This window comes from Rhipicephalus microplus, chromosome 6 (assembly GCF_043290135.1).
Source record: "Rhipicephalus microplus isolate Deutch F79 chromosome 6, USDA_Rmic, whole genome shotgun sequence".
Classification (NCBI taxonomy): domain Eukaryota; kingdom Metazoa; phylum Arthropoda; class Arachnida; order Ixodida; family Ixodidae; genus Rhipicephalus; species Rhipicephalus microplus.
In genome coordinates this window covers 7,519,682-7,539,925 of record NC_134705.1, presented here as the reverse complement: position 1 = coordinate 7,539,925, position 20,244 = coordinate 7,519,682, and the positions used below count along the sequence as shown (strand labels likewise).

At 43.0% G+C, this 20,244-nt stretch overlaps 2 protein-coding genes across 12 annotated transcripts in view; one reads left to right on the top strand and one right to left on the bottom strand.

The window, feature by feature from the left end:
- The window catches only part of LOC119167755 (uncharacterized), a 595,822-nt gene that overhangs the window by 10,388 nt on the left and 565,190 nt on the right, over positions 1 to 20,244 (bottom strand). The gene's annotated exons all lie outside the window — the stretch shown is intronic.
- LOC119167754 (prolyl hydroxylase EGLN3) overlaps positions 1 to 20,244 on the top strand; it is a 321,255-nt gene that overhangs the window by 256,615 nt on the left and 44,396 nt on the right. For 2 of the 7 annotated variants that reach the window (XR_012883847.1, XM_037419282.2), the window contains exon 8: positions 14,973 to 17,870. The exons of 3 other annotated variants lie outside the window; for them this stretch is intronic. Coding sequence is in view for 1 of the 4 variants with exons in the window: in XM_037419282.2 (XP_037275179.2) it covers positions 14,973 to 15,106 (134 nt within the window). In the remaining 3 variants the exon portion in view is untranslated. Of the gene's footprint in view, positions 1 to 14,972; positions 17,871 to 20,244 lie in introns of those variants that run through there. 2 more of the 7 variants (XR_005109295.2, XR_012883845.1) reach the window with 2 other exon arrangements.

Here is a 20,244-nt window from a genome sequence, read left to right as displayed (position 1 = left end):
GTTTTTTCTTTTCGTCTCTTTAGCCTAACGCCACACCTACACCTACCCCGCCTTTTCTTTCCCTTTTTTTTCTCCTTTTCTTTTCTGTTTCTGTCATAGTTGCTGATTTTTTTTTCATTCTCAATTCTCTTCTTCTTAGCCAACATGCCGGCAAATTCTTGAGGCAATTCCGCTGAGTGGGCCACTAAACTGAAAGCATATTTTTACCAATGACAATGTCGGCCAGCCTGTCTGAAGCACTTCCACTGTTCACCCTGATTATCTCACAGAGATATGTCCAAGGTGTGGGACCACACCAACTCTTTTTCACATTACAATGAAGAACACCATAACATGAATAACACTGAGGAACAATGGGAGGCACTTCTGTCCAGCTCGGCCTTTGACAATCAGCTCCCACGGGCAGAGATGATGGCAAGAGCCAGCGGAGACCTGGAATAGGGGTCTGACCATTAGCAGTGGTCTGTGTTATGCACAAATAAAGTTTCTCTCTCTTTGACCCTTAGGAGCTGTGGTTCGTAAAATTTAACAAATGAAAATTTGAGCACTTTAAAGCCAATATTTGAAAGATAATAAAGATGAAAAGATTGAGGAGTTGAGTGCCATGCAAGACAGGTAACAGTGGTATGGAAAGATAACTGATGGTTAGTGAGAATTGGGTACTTGACCCTTAGCTATGGTAAATGCATTTGAGGGGAGTGAGGATGATATATTGAGAAGCTTGCAGGATAAAATGAAATCGGCTCTCACAAGACAAGGTAAATTGAAGCAAGGTGTGGGAGCGGGTCAGTTGGCATTCCATGTTTTTACAGCTGAAACACAAAAAAGGTATACAGTGGCTAAGAGGGACAATAAGGACAAGCGCTGTTCCTCTTAGTCTGTTGTATACCTTTCCTGCGCTCAGTCGTAAAAACATGTAAATTGACGATCATCCGCTCTGCAGTGGCCGGTGATGACGACATTCATATGCCTAATACTTCACCCAGTAGCACTGGTTTCTGGTCTAGTTGAATTATCTTGTTCAATTCTGATCCCACTAGGGTCATATTCTTTGCTCCTTTTTCTTTCACATTGATGTATTCGTACACCTCTATTTTTTGTGCACTACGGAATTGTTGGCATGCGAAAAAGAGGGGGATCGCTGCCTTTTGCAAGATTTTTCAAGCCACATTGAATAGGTTACATTTTATTTGTCATGATGCGATAGAGGTCGCTACTATGCCGTTGGTTTGTGGCACCCCCTCTTAGCTTTGAAGCATTTGTGCTGAGAAGAATAAACACAGTTGTTTGGGTTTAGTATTGACTGGCTAACCAACTTGTGCAAAATTTTTTGTACAGATGAAACACTGATGGGTGCAATCTGTGGTCTAAAAAATTTTACACAAGAAATAGGTTATTATGGGGTTACTTATAACATAACCCCATATAGTGCAGAACTGGTTAAAATGCGGTCTTTATCGACTCCTATTTACCCTCCCATAGAACCCCTTGTATACGCATACCGCTTATTGTGCAGTCCTCTAAGATGAAAGACTGGTTATAATGTGGTTGCCAGAAAATCTGTGGCAACTGCAGTAGTGAGTGCGTGTCTGAAAAGAGGCTGGTGACGAGGTCGTTACGAAGGAAAAGGGGACATAGATTGAATGCACAAAGGGTGGAGGGAAGTAAAAAAAAAAGGGGTGAGAGCCGCTTTGGTTTCAACACATTACATGCAGGTGGCAATATAAATGGTTGTAAGCACCACTCATCACATGCTTCTTTGATTCACGGACACGTGTAACTGCATCCTCAACACGTTTTACGCAAGTGCAGCCCTTGAAAAAGGTTGCTTTGATTATAATGCGGTACTGCTTACACAGATATTTTTTACTCCCATGACTTGCATTATAAGCGGCCCATACTGTAGCTCGCATCCACACCTTAGTGACTGGTTATTTTACTACTGGCTGCTTTGTCGTCTACTGGCAGATTACTACTGACAGATTCGTCGTCAGCTTGCGCGACTTGTGTCTTTCAGACCAGCTCTTCCGAAAGGCTAAACTCACCCTCAAATAGGCTTGGATGCTGACACGCCAAGCCAAAAAGGTGGAAAAATAAAGGCGGCAGTTGCAAGTTGGCACGAGTTGTAATAGCCCCAACGCTCTGCGAATGGATGCTACGCAGATGCATAACTCTGGTCGACATATCGGAACGCGAAGCCTTCTTACGACCGTCACAGTGAAAACACGCTCACAAGCATGCAGATGCTGCGGCCCATGTCTCGTCCTAACATACAATGCTCAGCACGCTCAGCAACTTTTGCAACTTCGTCCAGTTGAATTTTATGAGACATTTTTCAACCATCTTTGTCTACCGAGGAACTTTCCATGACCGGAAAATAGCAAAGGTGATTCTGATATTTCAGTAACATTGCATCTGTTTCAAGTTGCTTGAACACATCATCGCCTTCGATATATACAGCCATCTTGAGGCAAATAAGTTGAAATAACTTCTTTCAAATTAGCATGGTTCTTGGAAAGTGTTATATTGTGATACTCAACTGTATCTTTGTAAATTACACGAAGGCATTTGACAGAGTTCTCTATTGTCCCCTGATATTTATACTATCCTCACTTAGACTCAAATCATTGACATCATAATTGCTTATCCAATCGACTACAGTTTACATTTGTCAATAGCTTCAGCTTATCTACTTCATTTGTCTCATCAGATGTGTCCCACGGAATTGCTTAAGGCCCTCTTCTTTTCTTAATTTATAATGATGATTTGACTTGTAACATTTCTCAGTCAATTCGTTGTTTGTGGATCACTGTGTAATTTATAGAACTAATTAACTGTAAAAAAAGGTGTGCAAGTTTACAAAATGACCTTGAACTTGTAAATCAGTGGTGTGAGCATTAGCTGATGATGCTTAAGACATCTAAGTGCTGCGTTCTTTCTTTTACCGGTCTGAAATCACTCTTTAACTTTCTGTATTTTATCTCTTCAGTTGAAATTCTCCACTTATCTACTTACGAATGCCTTGATGTTCATGTTTGTACTAATCTTGCCTGCTGTGCTCACTTCAAAAAGATATGCATGAACAGAAACAAAACTTTATAATTCCTTCACCGCAATCTCCATAATTCTCCTTGGCAACAGGCCTATCAAACGTTTGTATGCTTTCAGTTGGAACATGCTTAATTTATCTGGTCTCCTCATCAAGGATACCTTATAGATAAACTGGAATTCATCCAAAAACATGCAGCCTGATTCATAACTTCAAAGTATAATCTCTATTCCAGCATCACCCAAATCAAACACAATATTGCCCTTTTTAACTTGGATTCCCGCTGTTCTGTAACAATTCTATGCCTCTTCCATAAAAACTCATGAAACTTGCCTCTTCTACAACTCATGGACCAGTCATCTCTCGCTTCAATTTCCTTTGCGTACATCTAGTCAACTTCATAATCATCTGTTTAAAACATGTTTTCAGCCTCACACTGACATTCAATAATTATACTTTGTCACGTGCCATTGCTCTTCAGAAAAACCTTCCAGATGAAATCGTTTCTTTAAAAGATCGTGTCAAATTCTTTTTTCAAATGCAAGCTAAGTTGCCTTGATTTTGTATAAAGTAGTTATGTTTTCCTTTTTTTTTGGCTGTATTTGCTTATTTCATTGCACAATTTTTTTTTATTGTTCCTAAATGTAGTTTCTTTTTATGCTTCATTTACTGTGATAATTTTGTTAGTAACCCCCCCCCCCCCCCCCCCAATGCTCCTCGAGGCCTGTAGGATAACTTGAATAAATGAATAAAACAGAAGGGGCACTTTGTGAAAGTTGGTCGTCACGGAAATTAAAGCAAAAAATCTGCTCTATTCACCTGAGTACTGTCGGGGCGAGGTCCAAGTCTTCATTAGCTGACATCACCATGGAAAGCTACACGATGCAATTTAAAGATGTCTCTGGAGCTTAGGTCTTAGCTATACTTGATGACTTCTCCAAGCTAAACAAGGTCTTGGGAGGTTAAACCCCACATATCAATATCAAGCTAAACAAGGTTGACACTGTACTTACCAGACCTGGAGATCCACTGTTGCGTGTGCTTGGTTCTTATACAGCCCAACTCCATCAGCATGGGACGACGTCCTTGCAGTGTCTCTGTCATTGTAGCAGTCTTGGCCCCTTTTCTAGGACTGCCATTTATATAAGCCCTCAACATTGTGAAAATCCTCTGAGGCATCACCTCAGCGTGGATTAGGAATAACGGAACTGCTTGAAGCTTGATGCTACACCATTCTCCCTCAGCGTGCCTCGTTGCATTCCCATTCTGCTACATGAAACTATGAGATGTGAGTTCAACAAGCCCGAGTGTTACACGGTGGTGCGCCGTGTCGACAGTCCAACGTCGTGGCTTTCTGGTCTGGGGTCGGTTCCTAAAGTGTCGGGCGATTAGCGTCTTTTTGTTGACTTAACCCAATTAACTCAAGTTGTACTTTGAGAATGCCACATTTTCCCACTGGTTGAACAAGTTTCTGGCTTATCAGAGGTGCAACAGTGTTCTACAAGCTGGATGCCTCTGCAAGTTTCCACCAAGCAAGAACTCACTGCGGACTCTTAAGAGCTCCTAACCTCTATAACCTCGTTCAATCGATACTGCTTCAGCCGCCTTCTATTTGGCATTACCTCAGTTCCCGAGTATTTTCAAAAACAGATAGCCAGAATCATGGAAGGGCAGGAAAGAGTGGCAAATGTGGCAGATGATACACTTGTCCCCGGGCACACTCTAAAGGAACTCAATGTCTGCCTGAACCATGTTTTCTCACGTCTTGCCAAGGTCATATTGAACAAGAAAGAACAAATGCTTATTCATGCTGAAATACAAAAGGTCATCTTGGCTGCAATAGCTGCATTTTCGATAAAAGCAAGAATGTTGTAGGCTCTGGTATTCAGATTTGGGTGCACGTTAAAGAACCCCAGGAAGTCAAAATTTCTGGAGTCCTCCACTACAGCGTCTCTCATAATCATATGGTGGTTTTGGGACGTTAAACTCCACATATAAATTCAAATACAAAAAGACACGCACCATCAAGAAAGAAAATTGAGGACGAAACAGAAAGGGCGTCACTGGCAACTAACCCTATTCTCGTAAAATCAGCAAAATATATAAACATAGCAACCATGCACACTACATACTGGGTAGAAGCATACTTTATTAAGCAGAAGTGAGATACATGGGTTAGTGATACACCTGTTGCTCTACATGGTAGTAAATTTAAATTCGTCTAATCTTTTTTTATTTAGTGGCTTTTTTCTTATCATTTTTTTTGTCAATCTTATTGCATGTTTGTTTACTAGCATTTGAGGCGATGTGTTCACGCGTAATTACTACGGTTGTATATTTTGCTGATTTTTTCAGAGTAAAGCTAGTTGGGAGTGATGCCCTTTCTTTTCTGTCTTCAATTTTCTTCCTCGATAGTAAGGATAGTTTTATATTTCACTAAGTATGTGGCAACTAGCCCGAGAAAAAGTTTATGAAGGTGCTTATTCGGTGTGCTGGAGGTACCATTGCTAGGAGTAATTGTATCCACACAAGGCATCAGACTGGGCCCAAGCAAGGTAGCAGCCATCAAAACCATGGAAGCTCCAAAGATGTTGCAGTTTTCAGGCATCTTCTTGGGTTGATCAATCATCTAGCCAGGTTCTTGCCTGACATCTCTGATGCAAACACTCCAATCGGAGACATCCTCAGCAAGTCTTCTGTTCTGTTTTAACTGTTTTGCTGTAAAGAGGTTGAGAAGCCTATTGCCTCGGCTACTCCATATCACAAAGTTCTGCAGCGAAAAATAAAATAATAATACAGAACGGTACCCAAAAATTAACAATGTGGAAAAGGAAAAAAAAAAACACATAATAGCACACTGAAACCAGTTCAAATAACATGCCAATACAGTTTTCTTCACGCAGTTCACACAGTCATAAACCACTTACACGCACACCTTACTACTCTAATGCCAGTATATACATGACCACATTTTACATAATACCCATCTCTGGCTGTCAGTCATAGGCGCTTGTCCAGTCCGGTCTCCACTAAAAAGTCTGTCAGAAATATTATTGCCTTTTTCTGGAGATGCATCTCAGGCCATGGTCCAAGTAGTTTCTTTATTGTGAGGGGCCGTCTGTCCAAACTTGCTAATTTGTTCTTTAATTTTTCTCTTTCCTTCGCGTACTTAACGCACTTCAAAAGAATATGGCGAACATTTTCTTCTGCATGACCACAATGACATTTTGGTGAGTTGTATCGATGTATCTTGTGCAGGAAGCTGTTTGTGTATGCTACTTCCAATCTAAGTCGGTGGATCAATGTCTCTAGGTGTCGTGGGAGGTCTGTCGCTATGGAAAATGTTCTATATGGATCAACTTCATAAAGTACCGTTTTCTTTGCTTTAGGGCTCTCAAACCACTTCTCCATCGAACAATGGTTAGCTCCTTGCGATACAAAATGTCGAATATCCGTCCCATATATAGGGATTGTGCAATCCCGTCCTTCGTTCAATGCTTTCTTCGCGAGACTATCAGCATCTTCATTTCCCTTTATTCCAATGTGGCTGAGTATCTATTAGAATACGATGTTGTGACCCTGTGATGAGGCATATTCTACAGTTTCTGCGATACATTGTGCTATTTCACCATTTCTGTAAGGTGATCTCACATTTCTGATTAGCTGAAGAGCAGGTTTGCTATCAGTGCATATCACCCATTTTCGTGGCTCGGGATTCTCGCAGATAAGCTTAACTGCTTCAAAGATAGCCACCAATTCTGCTGTCGTCGATGAAGGTTTGTGCGATAATTTGTACATCTTCTTCTCCTAAATTTCGGGTATAAAGACCGCACAGGCTGACGCTTCTTCTGTGCATGATCCATCTGTATATATCTTCGTTTTTTTCATTATGCATTACATGAAGCTGATGAAGTACCAACTGTGCCGCTACTAGAGGTGCCATGTCTGCTTTCTTCTCTATGCCGTCTATTTCACAAATAACGTTGAGAAGTGGCAGCGTTCAAGGTGGTTTTGAAGGTTTCCATTGTTTAAATTTTGGTACTACTGCTTGAAATGATGATACAGTATCCTGTAGTCTCGTTGTCGTTCTTTGTGTTAGTGCACCAGATAAAAAATGACTTTCATGTTGCGTGAAAATTCTAAATAAATTTCGAGATGTTCCTTTAGTTCGGAGTACTGCCAAAGGTCGCTCTCGAGCCTCTGCATACACTAAAGCACTGGAAGTTCACCGTGGTAAACCCAGACATACCCTCAAGCTCCTTGCCAATAACAAGTGAAGTCTCCTTTCGGTGGAGGCTGGGAGTCCGTGCAGCAGGGGCAGTGAGTAAGTTACGATGGGGCGTATCCAGGCAACATGTAGGGCTAATAACGACTCTGTAGTACCACCCCATTTGGCCCCGCAGAGATGCCGGAGGATTCGAATGGCCTGATTCACTTTTTGTTCCAGGGACTGGACATGAGGTGACCATGTTAGTCTCCGGTCTAAAATTACTCCCAAGAATTTATGAGTTTTAACCATTTTAATAGGCTGATTTTGCAGAATAATCTGGAAATTTCCAGGTCTTTTTAATGTAAACGGAAGTATGGCTGTTTTGGCCAGACTCAGTGTCATACCTCTTTTTTTTTAGAAAATGGTCTACATAATCCAATCCTTCTTGTAGAGTTTGTTGTATATCCAAAAACGATGGACCAGACGTCCATATACTTATATCATCAGCATATACTGAACATCTGATGTTGGGTGGAAGATTATACGGGAGCTGCGCCATGACTGCATTAAAGAGAGTAGGGCTTAGTACGCTGCCCTGTGGCACTCCTTGGTTGACGACATGTTCTGACGTTGGGCCCTCCTGCGTAACTACAAAAATTTTCCGGTGCTTCAGGAAGTCAGCGATCCAACGCAGTATCTTGCCCTTGAATCCCTGTTACGCCAGGCCTTCCAGAACGTGAACGTGACTCACTGTGTCGTATGCTCGGTGGATATCAAGGAATACGGCGACAGTGATGTTTCCTTGCGTTCGTTGGTTTTCCACATCTGTGACCAAATCCAGAATGCAGTCCATTGTGCATCTACCTCTCCTGAAGCCGGCTATGCTTTCTGGTAGTAGTTTTTTCATGTCTTGCCACCATAAAATTCGTTCATTGATCATTTTTTCCATCACTTTTGAAAAACAACTTGTCAAACTAACCGGCCTAAACGAGTCCAACTGCATAGGGCTCTTCCCTGGCTTTAGCAACGGTACTACTTTTGATATCTTCCAACTTTCCTTAACTTTTTCTTCTTGCCAACTTTTATTATAGATGTCCAACAGGTGTAATTTTCCTTTTTTGCACAAATTAGCAAGAGCAGCGTATGTAACTCCATCTGTTCCTGGTGAACTTGTTCGTTTTACTGAAGACAACACATATTGGAGCTCCTCTGGTGTGAAGCTGTCATCCAGATCTGGTGAACTGATCGCAGAGGACTTTGTTACAACCGCCGAAGCTGATTCTGCTGAGGATTTATATTCGCTAGTTTGGGCGGGCTCTCCATTTCGCAGTATAAGATCGCAAAATTCTTCGGCAATCACACGTTCGCTAACTCCTCGAGACAGCGCTAGAGCCTGTAGCGGTCTCGATTGGACTACTGGCTGTCGGAGGGTGCGTGCCATGTTCGACAGTTGAGGCGCCGAGGTAAATGGAAAAAGTGAGGCACATAAATCTTGCCACCTTTTGGTTGAAAGCTTCTGCAGTTGGTTACGCATTGCAGTGTGTACTTTCTGTGCAACCTTGAAATCTTCTAAATTACCCGACCTGTGATATCTTCTTTCAGATCGGCGTCGCATTGCCCGAAGCTTCTCATACTCAGCGTCAACACCCGAATACCCATCTGGAATGGGTACTGTACGAGTTGCTTTTGTTAGACAATTTTTTATCTTCGATGCATACGTTTTTGCGTCAGAACAGGGTTCAAGATTTTGTCTCTGTAGTTCTCGAAAGATTGCCCAGTTTGTAATTCTTGTTGTGCGGTTATTTCTCGTTTTCTTCAACTTTGGGTGATATATGAATACTGGCATGTGGTCACTTCCTCTTGTGTCAGCGTCTGCAGTCCAGTCTGCTCCAGCCGCTAATTCAGAGGAGCACACAGTAATGTCTAGTACGCTGCAGTAGTTATGCCCCCATAGAAACGTTGGAGAACCATCATTTAGTATAGTGTAGCCATAATCTTCGCATATTTTTACTATAGCAGATCCCCTTACACTACAACGCTCACTACCCCATAATTCATGGTGCGCGTTAAAATCACCACATATAATTATGGGATCATGGTCAGATCTACACACCGCAGCCAACTCTGCGTATGAAACGTTTGCTTGAGGGTGCACGTAAACACTAACTACAGTTACAGTAACGTTACCAAACTTCACTTTGCATCTAACAAATTCCGGCGCATCTGTTAGTACCCACAAGTGTGGACGGAATACCGCGTCTCACACACAACATCACTCTGTTTTTTGCAGCAGGACGGTCTGCTTGGTACACCACATAATTGGACAAGCGAAAGTTAGTGGATACTCTTGTTTCGGAAATACACAAAATCGGAAACCCGTGCTGAGCGACGAATTTCCGAAAATCTCCACTCGTATTCTGCAAACCGTTGCAGTTCCACTGGAATATTGCACTTCTTTTGTACCAGTTAGATAGTCTGGTAGCCATGATTACGACAAGAGAAGATGCTCAACATCTAGCAGCAATTTCACTTCTGGTAAAGAACCTGCTTGTGGCAGGGATCGTAGAATTGCTTTGAGAGCCGCAAAGAATATTGGCAAAATGACTTGCTCGTTTCCGGCTGCCTCCGCCGAGATCGCATTTCTTGAAGAAGTTTTCCTAAGCAAGCTGCTGTGACCCTTCCATTTGGTAGTCAGTGGCTCCTTGGCTGTGTCTGGCCTGGCAGAAAGTTCCACTTCAGCATGTTCCTGGGCCTGGACTTCTTTGCCAATGCGATGTTTTGGTGCTGAGCGCTTCAATACTTCCGAGTAAGAGCCGGAGCGCCACTGTTTTGCACTTCTTTGTGCCGCAGGAACATCTTCGACTATATCCGCATTGGGTGCTGGACCTTTTTGTATCTTATGGTACCCTTTTACAATTCTCTCTCTTTGTGCCGCTGATGCCAAACGGTTTCGAGAGCAGCCTGAGAACGACGCCGGATGTGGTCCAGCACAGTTGGCACACTTAGGTTGACGCTTCGAGGTGCATTCTTTGTAATCATGTGCGCCCGCATATACCTTGCATCTCTTGGTTCCCCTGCAAGTCTTAGCCTTATGCCCATATCTCTGGCAGTTGTAACACCTTACCGCCGGCTCAATGTATTCCTCGACAGTGTGAACCGTAAAGCCGAGAGCAACTCTTTTTGGCAATGGCATGTCATGTCTAAACTGGAGTATTACATTACGTATGGGCTGCATTGTGACACTTCCATCTTCATTTCTTACCCATCTCTTTTGTCGTGTGACCGAGATTACTCCAGCATCTTTAAGATAATCCAGTAGGTCATAATCACTGTATTCGAGGGGAACATCTCTTATCTTTGCTAGGGTCTTCATGTAAGACTGAGGTATCATCACATGTACAGGCAATCCAGCCAGACTCTTGATCAGCAGCAACTTGTTTGTTGAGCACAAAGACCGTACTCCAACACAAAAACTTCCGTCTCTGTTGATTCTTGATGATGTCACTTTCTCATTTATAGCAGAGATTATCTCAGATTCTATGTGATTGGGATTCACCTTCCAGAAGGAGTCCTCGGCAGTGATTGGTCTGAATACCACCGGTATCCCCGTAGCTCGGTTCTTGTGATGGGTGACCACCGTGTAAGCTTCCTCGTCTTCCTTGGGTGCTTCTGTATCCATCTGTGTCTAGTCATTAAGAGAGTACGTCGATGTAGCGTCATCGTTGTCAACCTCTTCCTCCTCTGTACGCCTCTTCTTGCACTGCGAGGCCTCGCTGCTCTCTGTATGGGACGTCGATATTGTTGCTGAGCCTGCAGCAACTTGAAATCGAGCGGGATGGATAAGTGGTGCTCCGCTTGGCGCTAGCAGCGTCTCGTTGTCCCCCATACCTGGGCTTTGCCAGGTATGAGGCACAGGCCCGCTAAGGGGCAACTCTGATCGCGATGCGTAGTGAAACTCCGACTCACCGATGTTTAGCTGTCACTCTGGAGACAGTCCACCCACTGCACACACTGTAAAAAGATCCTGAACTCAATATAATAACTGAATTAAGAGAGCAAAATGAAGCTACGGGCTTCTTCTATTCACTTCTTCTTCTTCCTCAGCAATACCTTCCCAGCAAGTCTTCAATTTAGATCTGGCAGCATGTACAAGAGGCCGCATTTGTCAAAGTAAAGAAGATACTGATATCTGAAAGGTGTATGGCCAAGTACAATTCATCGTGTGCCTCCACTTGCTCGGCTGATGCTAGTTCGTCGGGACTTAAGGTGGTCCTGCTGTAGACGCAGCCGTCAGGCGAGCGCCATCATGTCATTTTTGCCTCAAGAGCTATGACTGAGACAGAGCAGAGATTCAAACTGAAAAAGAAACTTTGGCCAGAACCTGGGCTCTCTGAGGGTTCAATGAGGCACTGCACTTGATATTGAAACAGATCACTTACTTCTTGTCCCTCTTTTTGGTGAGATCGAGCTAAACATGTTGTCTCCAAGAATACAAAGGCTGCATATCAATCCATTGCTTTATAAATTTAAGGTACTTAAGCTCCTGACTACAGGTGATTCTGTTGCATCAACAACCTGAATGAATCTCTTGCGAATGCTGTGCAGCTTATTAGCACAGAAACTGTGGCCTGCACACCCTTGATGTGATGGGGCTTCATGGTGCAGAAACAGTGGGTGCAACATTTGAAGTGTTGCCGCTAAATGTACAGGAGGTGAATCAGCATGAACTTCGGATGGCGAATGCACTTCATTAATCTTTCTCTATCACTGTCGTTTCAAAAACAAGCTACTGTTGCACATCTCCAAGTGTTCCTCGGCGATTGATCAACTTCCTATTTGCGACAGTTGGCTGCTCAAAGGTTTCGCGATTCCAAACAGGTACTTTGATCATCACTTCGTTCTGCAGTCTTGGCACTGCACCATGAGTGCCCTGTAACAGAAGCAAATCCTGGGCACGAAATTCTGTGTAGTGGCCTGGTATCTCTAATGACATTACCTCTCTGGTCGCTAACTGTGAGGCACGCACTTTCACTAAAGTTGACTTTGTTAAGCTACTTGTACCGACACCTCTACCGGATCATTCATGGCAACTTCTTGGCATGGACCTATATTTCACATTCGTGGGCTAACTTTCCTTTTGGTAGTCGACTACTACTCAAGGTAGCTAGACTTGATAACCTTGAGGAGCACAACCTTCCTAGTTGTTGTGGATGTTTAAAAAGCATATTCGCCTGATAATGGCCCGCCATTCTCATCATGAGATTTTGCAGCCTTCGCTTGCTCGTATGTCTTTGTCCATATGACAACAAGCAGTCCCCACTCCAGTCAAATTCGGAAGTGGAGGAGAGGATGTGCAGGACGGTCAAAAATCTTTTCACCAAGCCAAAAGACCACTCACAGGGTTCTCCATGCTACAGGGATCATGGAGGAAGAAGAAAAGACGAGGGAGCATTGCGTCACACGAGTGAAGCCCCACCTCATCGGCCCAACTTGTGATCTAAACGTCGAAGCTTGTGATAGGTTTTAGTACTCACAGTGCTCTTTCGTCTTTGAACCACCTGCGTGAGTCAGCTGGTCTGCGCCGAACCAGTGCATTTCCATCAAAAGCTACCTTGCACCGTACACCAAAGTATCAACAAGTCTTTTTGTTGGCGTGATTTTGCGCAAAAGATCACGTGTTGAGCCTACAATGCTGGCTTCAAAATGGCATGCCTTGCCAAGGCTGCCCGCGTGATGTCATGCTCCCTCTTTTCATTTTTTTTCCCTCAATGACAGGGATGCCCTAGGCGTCGGCGGTTTTAGCTTGGCCCAGCTTTTGTGGGGCGTCGACTAATGACAAATGTCCCCACGCAGGAAGAAATGCTACACCCAAATGTGCCACCGAAAGACACAGTAATATTGAGAAATGCATCTTACCAAAGAAAGTAAGAAAGGAGCTACAATCAGGGTCAGTGGGCGCGGCATCAAATGCAGCTTCCAGTAGGACAACAACTCTAGGGGCAGCCAGAAAACGTAAAAGGTACTGTGTTAAGCTTCGCATAGAGTCCCAGGAGCTACGTAATAGGTACAGGACAGGGCGGTATCTTGCAGCGCAATAGGTGTCATCTTGTTCCTTTTGTTGCAGCATCACTGCCACCTTCAGAAGAAATTTAGTCAGTTCCGCAAGTAGCTCATCTAACTCAAAATCACGAGTGATTCCAAACTGGCTGGTGATCGTGCTAGTGTTGATGACTGTTTTAGTGGTGATAGTGATGATGGTGTTGGTGGCTACAATGGTGTTGTGCACACATGTAGTGGTTGATGGGTGGTTTCACTGGATCATTTTAATTTATGACTGCTGAAAGTGGGGAGGTGTAGAGGTCGCTACTACGTTGTTGGTTGGTGATGCCCCCTCCTAGCTGTGAAGCGTTGATGCTAAGAAGAATAAAGACAGTTGTTGTTTGGCTTCAGTGTTAATTGATTGTCTCATTGTGCCCTGGCTATGCTTAAGTTACTGCCCCTTGCAAACAGATACTAACACTACAGCTGCTGTGATGTACATGGGTATTGATGCTATCACTTCTTATTAAAGTTTGTACATAAAGCATGTGCTAAGGTGCCTACTTTTTTAGTCTCTTTTTGTAGCACCTCAATGCTGCAATAGCCTGAACAGGCTACACAGCTATCGCAGTATCTGGGTGCTACAGTGAGATCAAAGAAGTATCGTGACGACATAAGCAACTACAGAGTCGCTCCGTGTCAAGACATGGCCTGTGGTATGCCTCCCCTTTTATTCAGGTCCCTTTTTAGGCACCCTTTCTAAATAAACAATATTTTAAGTTTGAGAAATGCCAACAATCTCATAAATGTTTCTCTGTTCAGTCATTTCTCACAGAATTGCACTTCTTTCGTATCATAACTGTTTGAGCACATGTAGCTAAACAGATTAGTTACGGTTCATATGTTTGGCAATAACTGTCCAGCATACTTGGATTATTCGTCATTGCGTTGAATCAGAAATAAGAGTAGCTTGGTGCTTATGGGACGTACTTTCCGGTAAAAAAAGAAGAGCATTTATAACAAACTTTCATTACTGCTCCTGACATGCAGACCTATTTTGTGTGTGAAATTCTTGTTATTCTTCGAACAGAAATTGGGCCTTTTTAGAAAAATACAAGCAGAAGCAGATGTGTAAATATAAGCATAGCAGTGGCCCTGTTTCTCAGATCAATTAGCTTTCGATTCGTAAAAACTATTTGATTATGCTTTTATGAGCTCAAGAGATTGCAGCATATCCACGGAGTGAATGATGATAAGTGAAAAGAAGCGTCCGTCCGTCCATCTATCCGCTCCTATCAGACGCATAAGACAGACGGACGCTTAGTCTTACTCATCATCATTTACTCCTTATTATAACAGTGCCATCATTTCTCTCTTATCGTCAACTATGCGAAAACCACTAACGCCATTTAGTGAGCAATTTATAAACTAGAGGTGGCTACATACATACTAAATACAAATGGAGGAGGGAACGACCAACACCCTAAAGAGTTTTGCCCCTAAAAGCATACTCAGGTGTAAAATCGCTAATGGCTCTGATTGGTGTCTTTTTGAGTTGCACATTTTTTTGCTTTAGCAGCTAAAATACCGTAATTTGAAGTTATCGACTGCTATTGCACTAGTTGAAACAGAAAATCCTTTGGTCTCACACTCTTATTTTTTCTTTTACTGCAGCCAAGCAAGTGCCAAACTACCAGCATGAACAGCAAATTAAGGTGATGCAACCGTTCAGCTTTGTGAACTACCAGCCAGAAAGCCGTCAAGTGGCGCCAAGCTTTGTCTGTGAGCAGTTCAGTGAACAGCAGTGATCATCAAGGAAATGTTTAAAGTGCCTGGGACACACAGCAGTCCTGTTTTTCTATAGTTTGATGATGAATGTTAAGGCTTCACTGCATATAGCAATAGTGCTGCTTGCTTATGATCATGAGTATCAGCCATTGCAGTATGACAAATAAGTTGGCGAGTTGATTTGAGTTCATATCGATAAAAGAGGGCAGCTTCGAAAACGAACAAAGAATGCGATCACAGCACATGCTCTATTCTCTTAACGGAAGCATTTATTAAAAAAAAATGTGGCTGATTCCTTTACAGTGGGTATTCTAATTCTCTCTAATTCTAATTCTAATTAGAATACCATATTCTAATGGTATTCTAATTCTCTACTATTTGCTTCCACTTTTTGTGTCTCAAATAAATCTTGTCTTGTGTTGAACGTCTGATTTTATTGTTGAGATGAGATTTAATTAGTACTACTTCCTAAAGCTTGCTGTTAGTTGCTGGTGTGAGAATCCTGATTTGGGGCCACTTTGTTTTCTTTTTCACTCTGTACGTTTTCGTAGAAAGTTTTCCCCGCGTAATTCTCGCACCCCCCAACTTTTCATTGGTTTCCTGTCAAAAAAGTGCGAGGATTATGCGAGTAAATACGATAAGTGACTACCATAAGTAACTAGTATAAGTGAGTATAAGTGATGTCAGCAAAGTCGGGATGGACTCTGGCATAAAACTCTTTGGTGTTGAAAATTTTCCCTTTTTTCGCTAGCATAGTCGCACAAGTAAAATTATCATTCATGTATGCATGTCATGAATGTCTTGCTGCTCTTGCGGTGGCTTTGTTCACATGACATATTGCAAAACTGGTGTTGTATGACATGACTACTAGGTGAACATAGGTCACAGGCGTTCACGTGGAAATCATCACATGCGTGTCATATAAGAACATGGCTACATGCCGTGCTCATGATGCGCTCGCTGTCGCTTCGCTAGCTTGATATACCGAGTTTGGTATTACCGATGTTAATAGATGACGAATATATATATAACTGGTGCAAACATGATAAACCTGAGATGCGTGTCATGTAACAACAAGACTACATGCTACGCTCATGATGCGCTCACGGCCGTTTTGCTAGCTTCACATGTACAAAACTCGGTATTGCACGATGCGAACGGACGACATAGGTAAATGACGCATCCGAACATGATAATCACAACATGAGTGTCATGTAACAACATGACTACACACCACACTCATGATGCGCTCGCGGCCGTTTCACTAGCTTCACATATGCCAAATTTGGTATTACCTGGCGCCAGTGGATGACGAAGGTATATGACTGATGCAAACATGATAATCATGAGATGCATGTCATGTGAGATCACGACTACATGCCACAGTCAAGCCGTCAATACATTTTCGATGTGACACGGTGCGCATGCTCGCAGGCGTTGCCACGCTAGGTGCCGGTCCGGCCATATACTCGCAGGCGCACCACCGCGCTGCGTTGCTTTGACGCATGCGCATTTCAGCGCATTCGGCATCCCTCCGTCACAAAAAGAAGGAGACTCAGTTCTGCCTGGGTAACGCATTGGCGCAAAATGCAGCATGTTTCACATATATCAAATTTGATATTATGTGGCGTGAATATAGGATGAAGGTAAATGAGACGTTCAAACGTAATAATGGCATGCGTGTCGTGTAAACATGACTACATGCTGTGCTCATAGCACACTCACAGCCGTTTCGCTAGCTTCACATATACCAAATTTGCTATCATGTGACGTGAATGAATGAGTGAACACATACGTCAAACACAAACATGATAGTCATGACCTAGAAGTCATGTACAGCATAATTTACATCCGCCTCTGAGCGTTTTTCTGATTTTATTGTGACATATCAATTTTGCTCATTCGTGCTTCGCACATCATCGATTCCCACTGTAGGTGGGATCCGCTGATTTTTTTTGCAATCTCTTAGTATATATTTTTCAGCATCCCTTCCATGATGGAAGTACGTTAACAGAGCTGGGGTGGACCCCGGCATTGAACACTTTCATGTTCAAAATGCCCTTTTTCGCTAGCATCATCGCCCAAGTAAAATTATCACTACAGGTGCAAAGTTAAATGCTCTGGATGCCATCGGCCAGCAGGGCATAGCCTAGTAAAAAGAAAGAAACGTAAACAGCAATAATGTACATAATTGTAAATTAATTGTATATTATTAGAATAGTATTCAGTGTATATTATTGCTGTGTGTGTTATTAATATTATACGTATGTCTGGTTGATGTTTTTATGTGGTTTGCCTCGTACCTGCAGTGATTAATCTTCTGTGAACTTTATCTGAGAGTACATCGTGTGCCATGTCATCTTCTCGACCTCGTTTTTGGAGCTGCCCTTTCACATCAGTATACAAACATAACCCATGGAGATGGAAGAGAAACTTCATCTATATTACAGGATCTTCTTGTCATCTTCATGCCATGTTTGACTATGCTGTAAACTTCACCTGAGAGTACATTGTGTGCACTGTCATCTTCTCGCTTTTGTACTCGTTTTTGGAGCTGCCCTGTCTCATCAGTATACAAAACATGACCCATGCAGATGGCAGAGAAACTTCATTGATTACAGGATCTTCTTGTCATACTTCATGCCACGTCTGGCTACGCGGTAAATCTGCTGGTAGAGTTCGTAATTGTTAACGAGTGACAGGCCTTTGTGCAAGAATACATATATGTACATGTGCTGCAGGCTTTCGAAAACGAAATAAATGAAGTCTGCTGTTGAGTGAAAATTCTTGTGAGGTTCGAAAATGTGTTTCTCTACAACACACAGCGATAGTTTCGATGGTCTAGGACATTCCCAATGAAATATTGTGCACTTCCTGAGAATGGGGTTTACAGGGTTATCCTTAAGATATCCTGAGGCATTATTGATCACAAAAAAATTCCCCCACCTCCCCGAAGAGAATCATGGGGAAATGCGAATGTATTGCATAGCGTCCATAACGGCATTTCACACTTGAGAACCTAGCGTTAGAAAAATAATGTTTTCTTTTTTTTTTTTTTTTCACACCATGCAGCCACGCGTAGCATTTGTCTGTTTTTCAGAAACACTGTATGCATTTCGGGCTCTAGTAGCTAGTGTGCATGGTTAAAGAATACTATGAAGTGAACAGAGCTAACAGCGTTCTCAGCTCGGCATTGGAGTTTCATAGCAGAGTCTCGAGCACACATTTCCGATTGTTCCAGAGAGGTGCCAAGCCAGCGAACGGTCGAGAGTGAGGCGTGAGGGGACGGGTAAGTGGGGCGCAGGGAGGACAGGGAGTGAACGGTGAGAGACGGAGCGGCGAAGCAGGCACCTACCATCTCCTACACTCTCGCACCACATGCTCCGGTTGCTAGGGGCAAGAATAAGCATGTGCGCTCGCAACTGTTGCTATGGGAGAGGGTGGTGGAAGGATCCCAAAGGATGCCTGACATAGCTCGACTAAAAAATGCATTCGTATTTTAAAAAAGGCTTTGCCAAGTTAAACAAATGTCTTTCGTAGAATGTCCCGGTTCATCATCACTGCATATGAGACTCGAGTGATATGTTAGGTACATCAGTTCCGCTCATATACTTTCACATGCAGCGCTTTCTAGAATGAAAATGAAAAAGAGTGTGTTCATTGTGCCATAGAATAGAAAGAAAAACAAAACAAATTTGAAACTATTCTCTGTGTCAAAGTGGACGACCAGTAAAGCCAACAGCCGCACTTCTGTGTAAATAGTCAACGAGGAGGATTAGGCCAGTTCGTAATACATGATCTAAGTACACTAGTGCGTGGTAGAAAACACGGACAGTAAAAGAGCAAAGACAAGTGCAGTCCTTGTCTTATTCTCCTCCACGTTTTCTACCGCATAGTATACTTAAATCCCGTGTAGACTCTTATCGACATTCTTCATAAGCACATCTGCTCATAGGGTGTTTTCACAACTAGCGGTCAACCCATTTTTGCCACGTACTCAATTAGCACTTTTTGTTGGGCTAGTTGGTGCATGGGCAAGGGAAGAAATAAAGCGCAAATGAGGTGAACACGAGATTTATGGCATTTGTTCATGTGACTTCTTGTGCCCGTCTCGTATGCCCGTGCCAACAAAGCACCCGTACTGTATTAACACAGCCAAACAACGTAGTCAGCAAACAATTCACAGTTTTCAACGCAAAATAGAAATAGAGGGGAAAATAAACTGTACAAGAATGTTTCAATATCAAATAAGACCAAGAAGTCGCTGTCTATAAACCGTGCCCATCGCTGGTGACCACCATTTTACCATCGCATTTGTGACATATATGCACTGTAGGTGTCAGAATCAGAAATCAGAATTATATCATTTTTCGCGTCAAACAAAGGAGAGAATACATGATTAGTATATACAGAAGGAGGTCATGGGACACTCATGCGACACTCATCTTGCTGTCATGCCTCTTTTTCTTTCTGATTATGTTTAGGCGGTTAACATCTACAGATAGTTAATTAATTTATCATGGATGTTAGGCATTGGGATTTAGATGTACCAAGCACCAACGAGTGCATTCACGTTGAACGGGGCTATAGCTGCCAAACACCAAAACCTACATTCAGCAAACACTCATTTATCAATGGCTAGTGAATATTTGATTACCTCTAAAAAACCGCGTTTTACTTTTGCGTTTTACTGTTGTTACCTAAGCAACCTTGATCGACTGCCAACGATCCGTGGATGGCTGGTACGTAGTTGGCAGCCGACTTCACTGGCCCCCAGACATTCGAAAAGGGCCGGCCCGAGGTGCGCTGCCGGCTATGTCGGCACTAGGTCGGGGTGGAACAGTTTGGGCCAGCGTGGGTGGACGGGTGAATGCCAAGCACGCTGAACGCACATCGGCTGCGTAGTTCGCGCCACCATGGGTGGCAGAGTGAACGCCGAGCGTGCCAAGCACTCGTCGGTGTGAGCAGTCGGCAGCACATCCGGCTGGCCTTGGTTGGCGAATGAGCATAGCAAAATAACGTGCATTTATTTAGGCTGGCATGAATTATATTGTTGAGTGATTTGAACTAATATTCTCATGTATACATATCAATATAAACACCAGTGTACTTTCTTTACCATTCAGAAACATTACCTGGGAGAACAGTGAGAGACAAT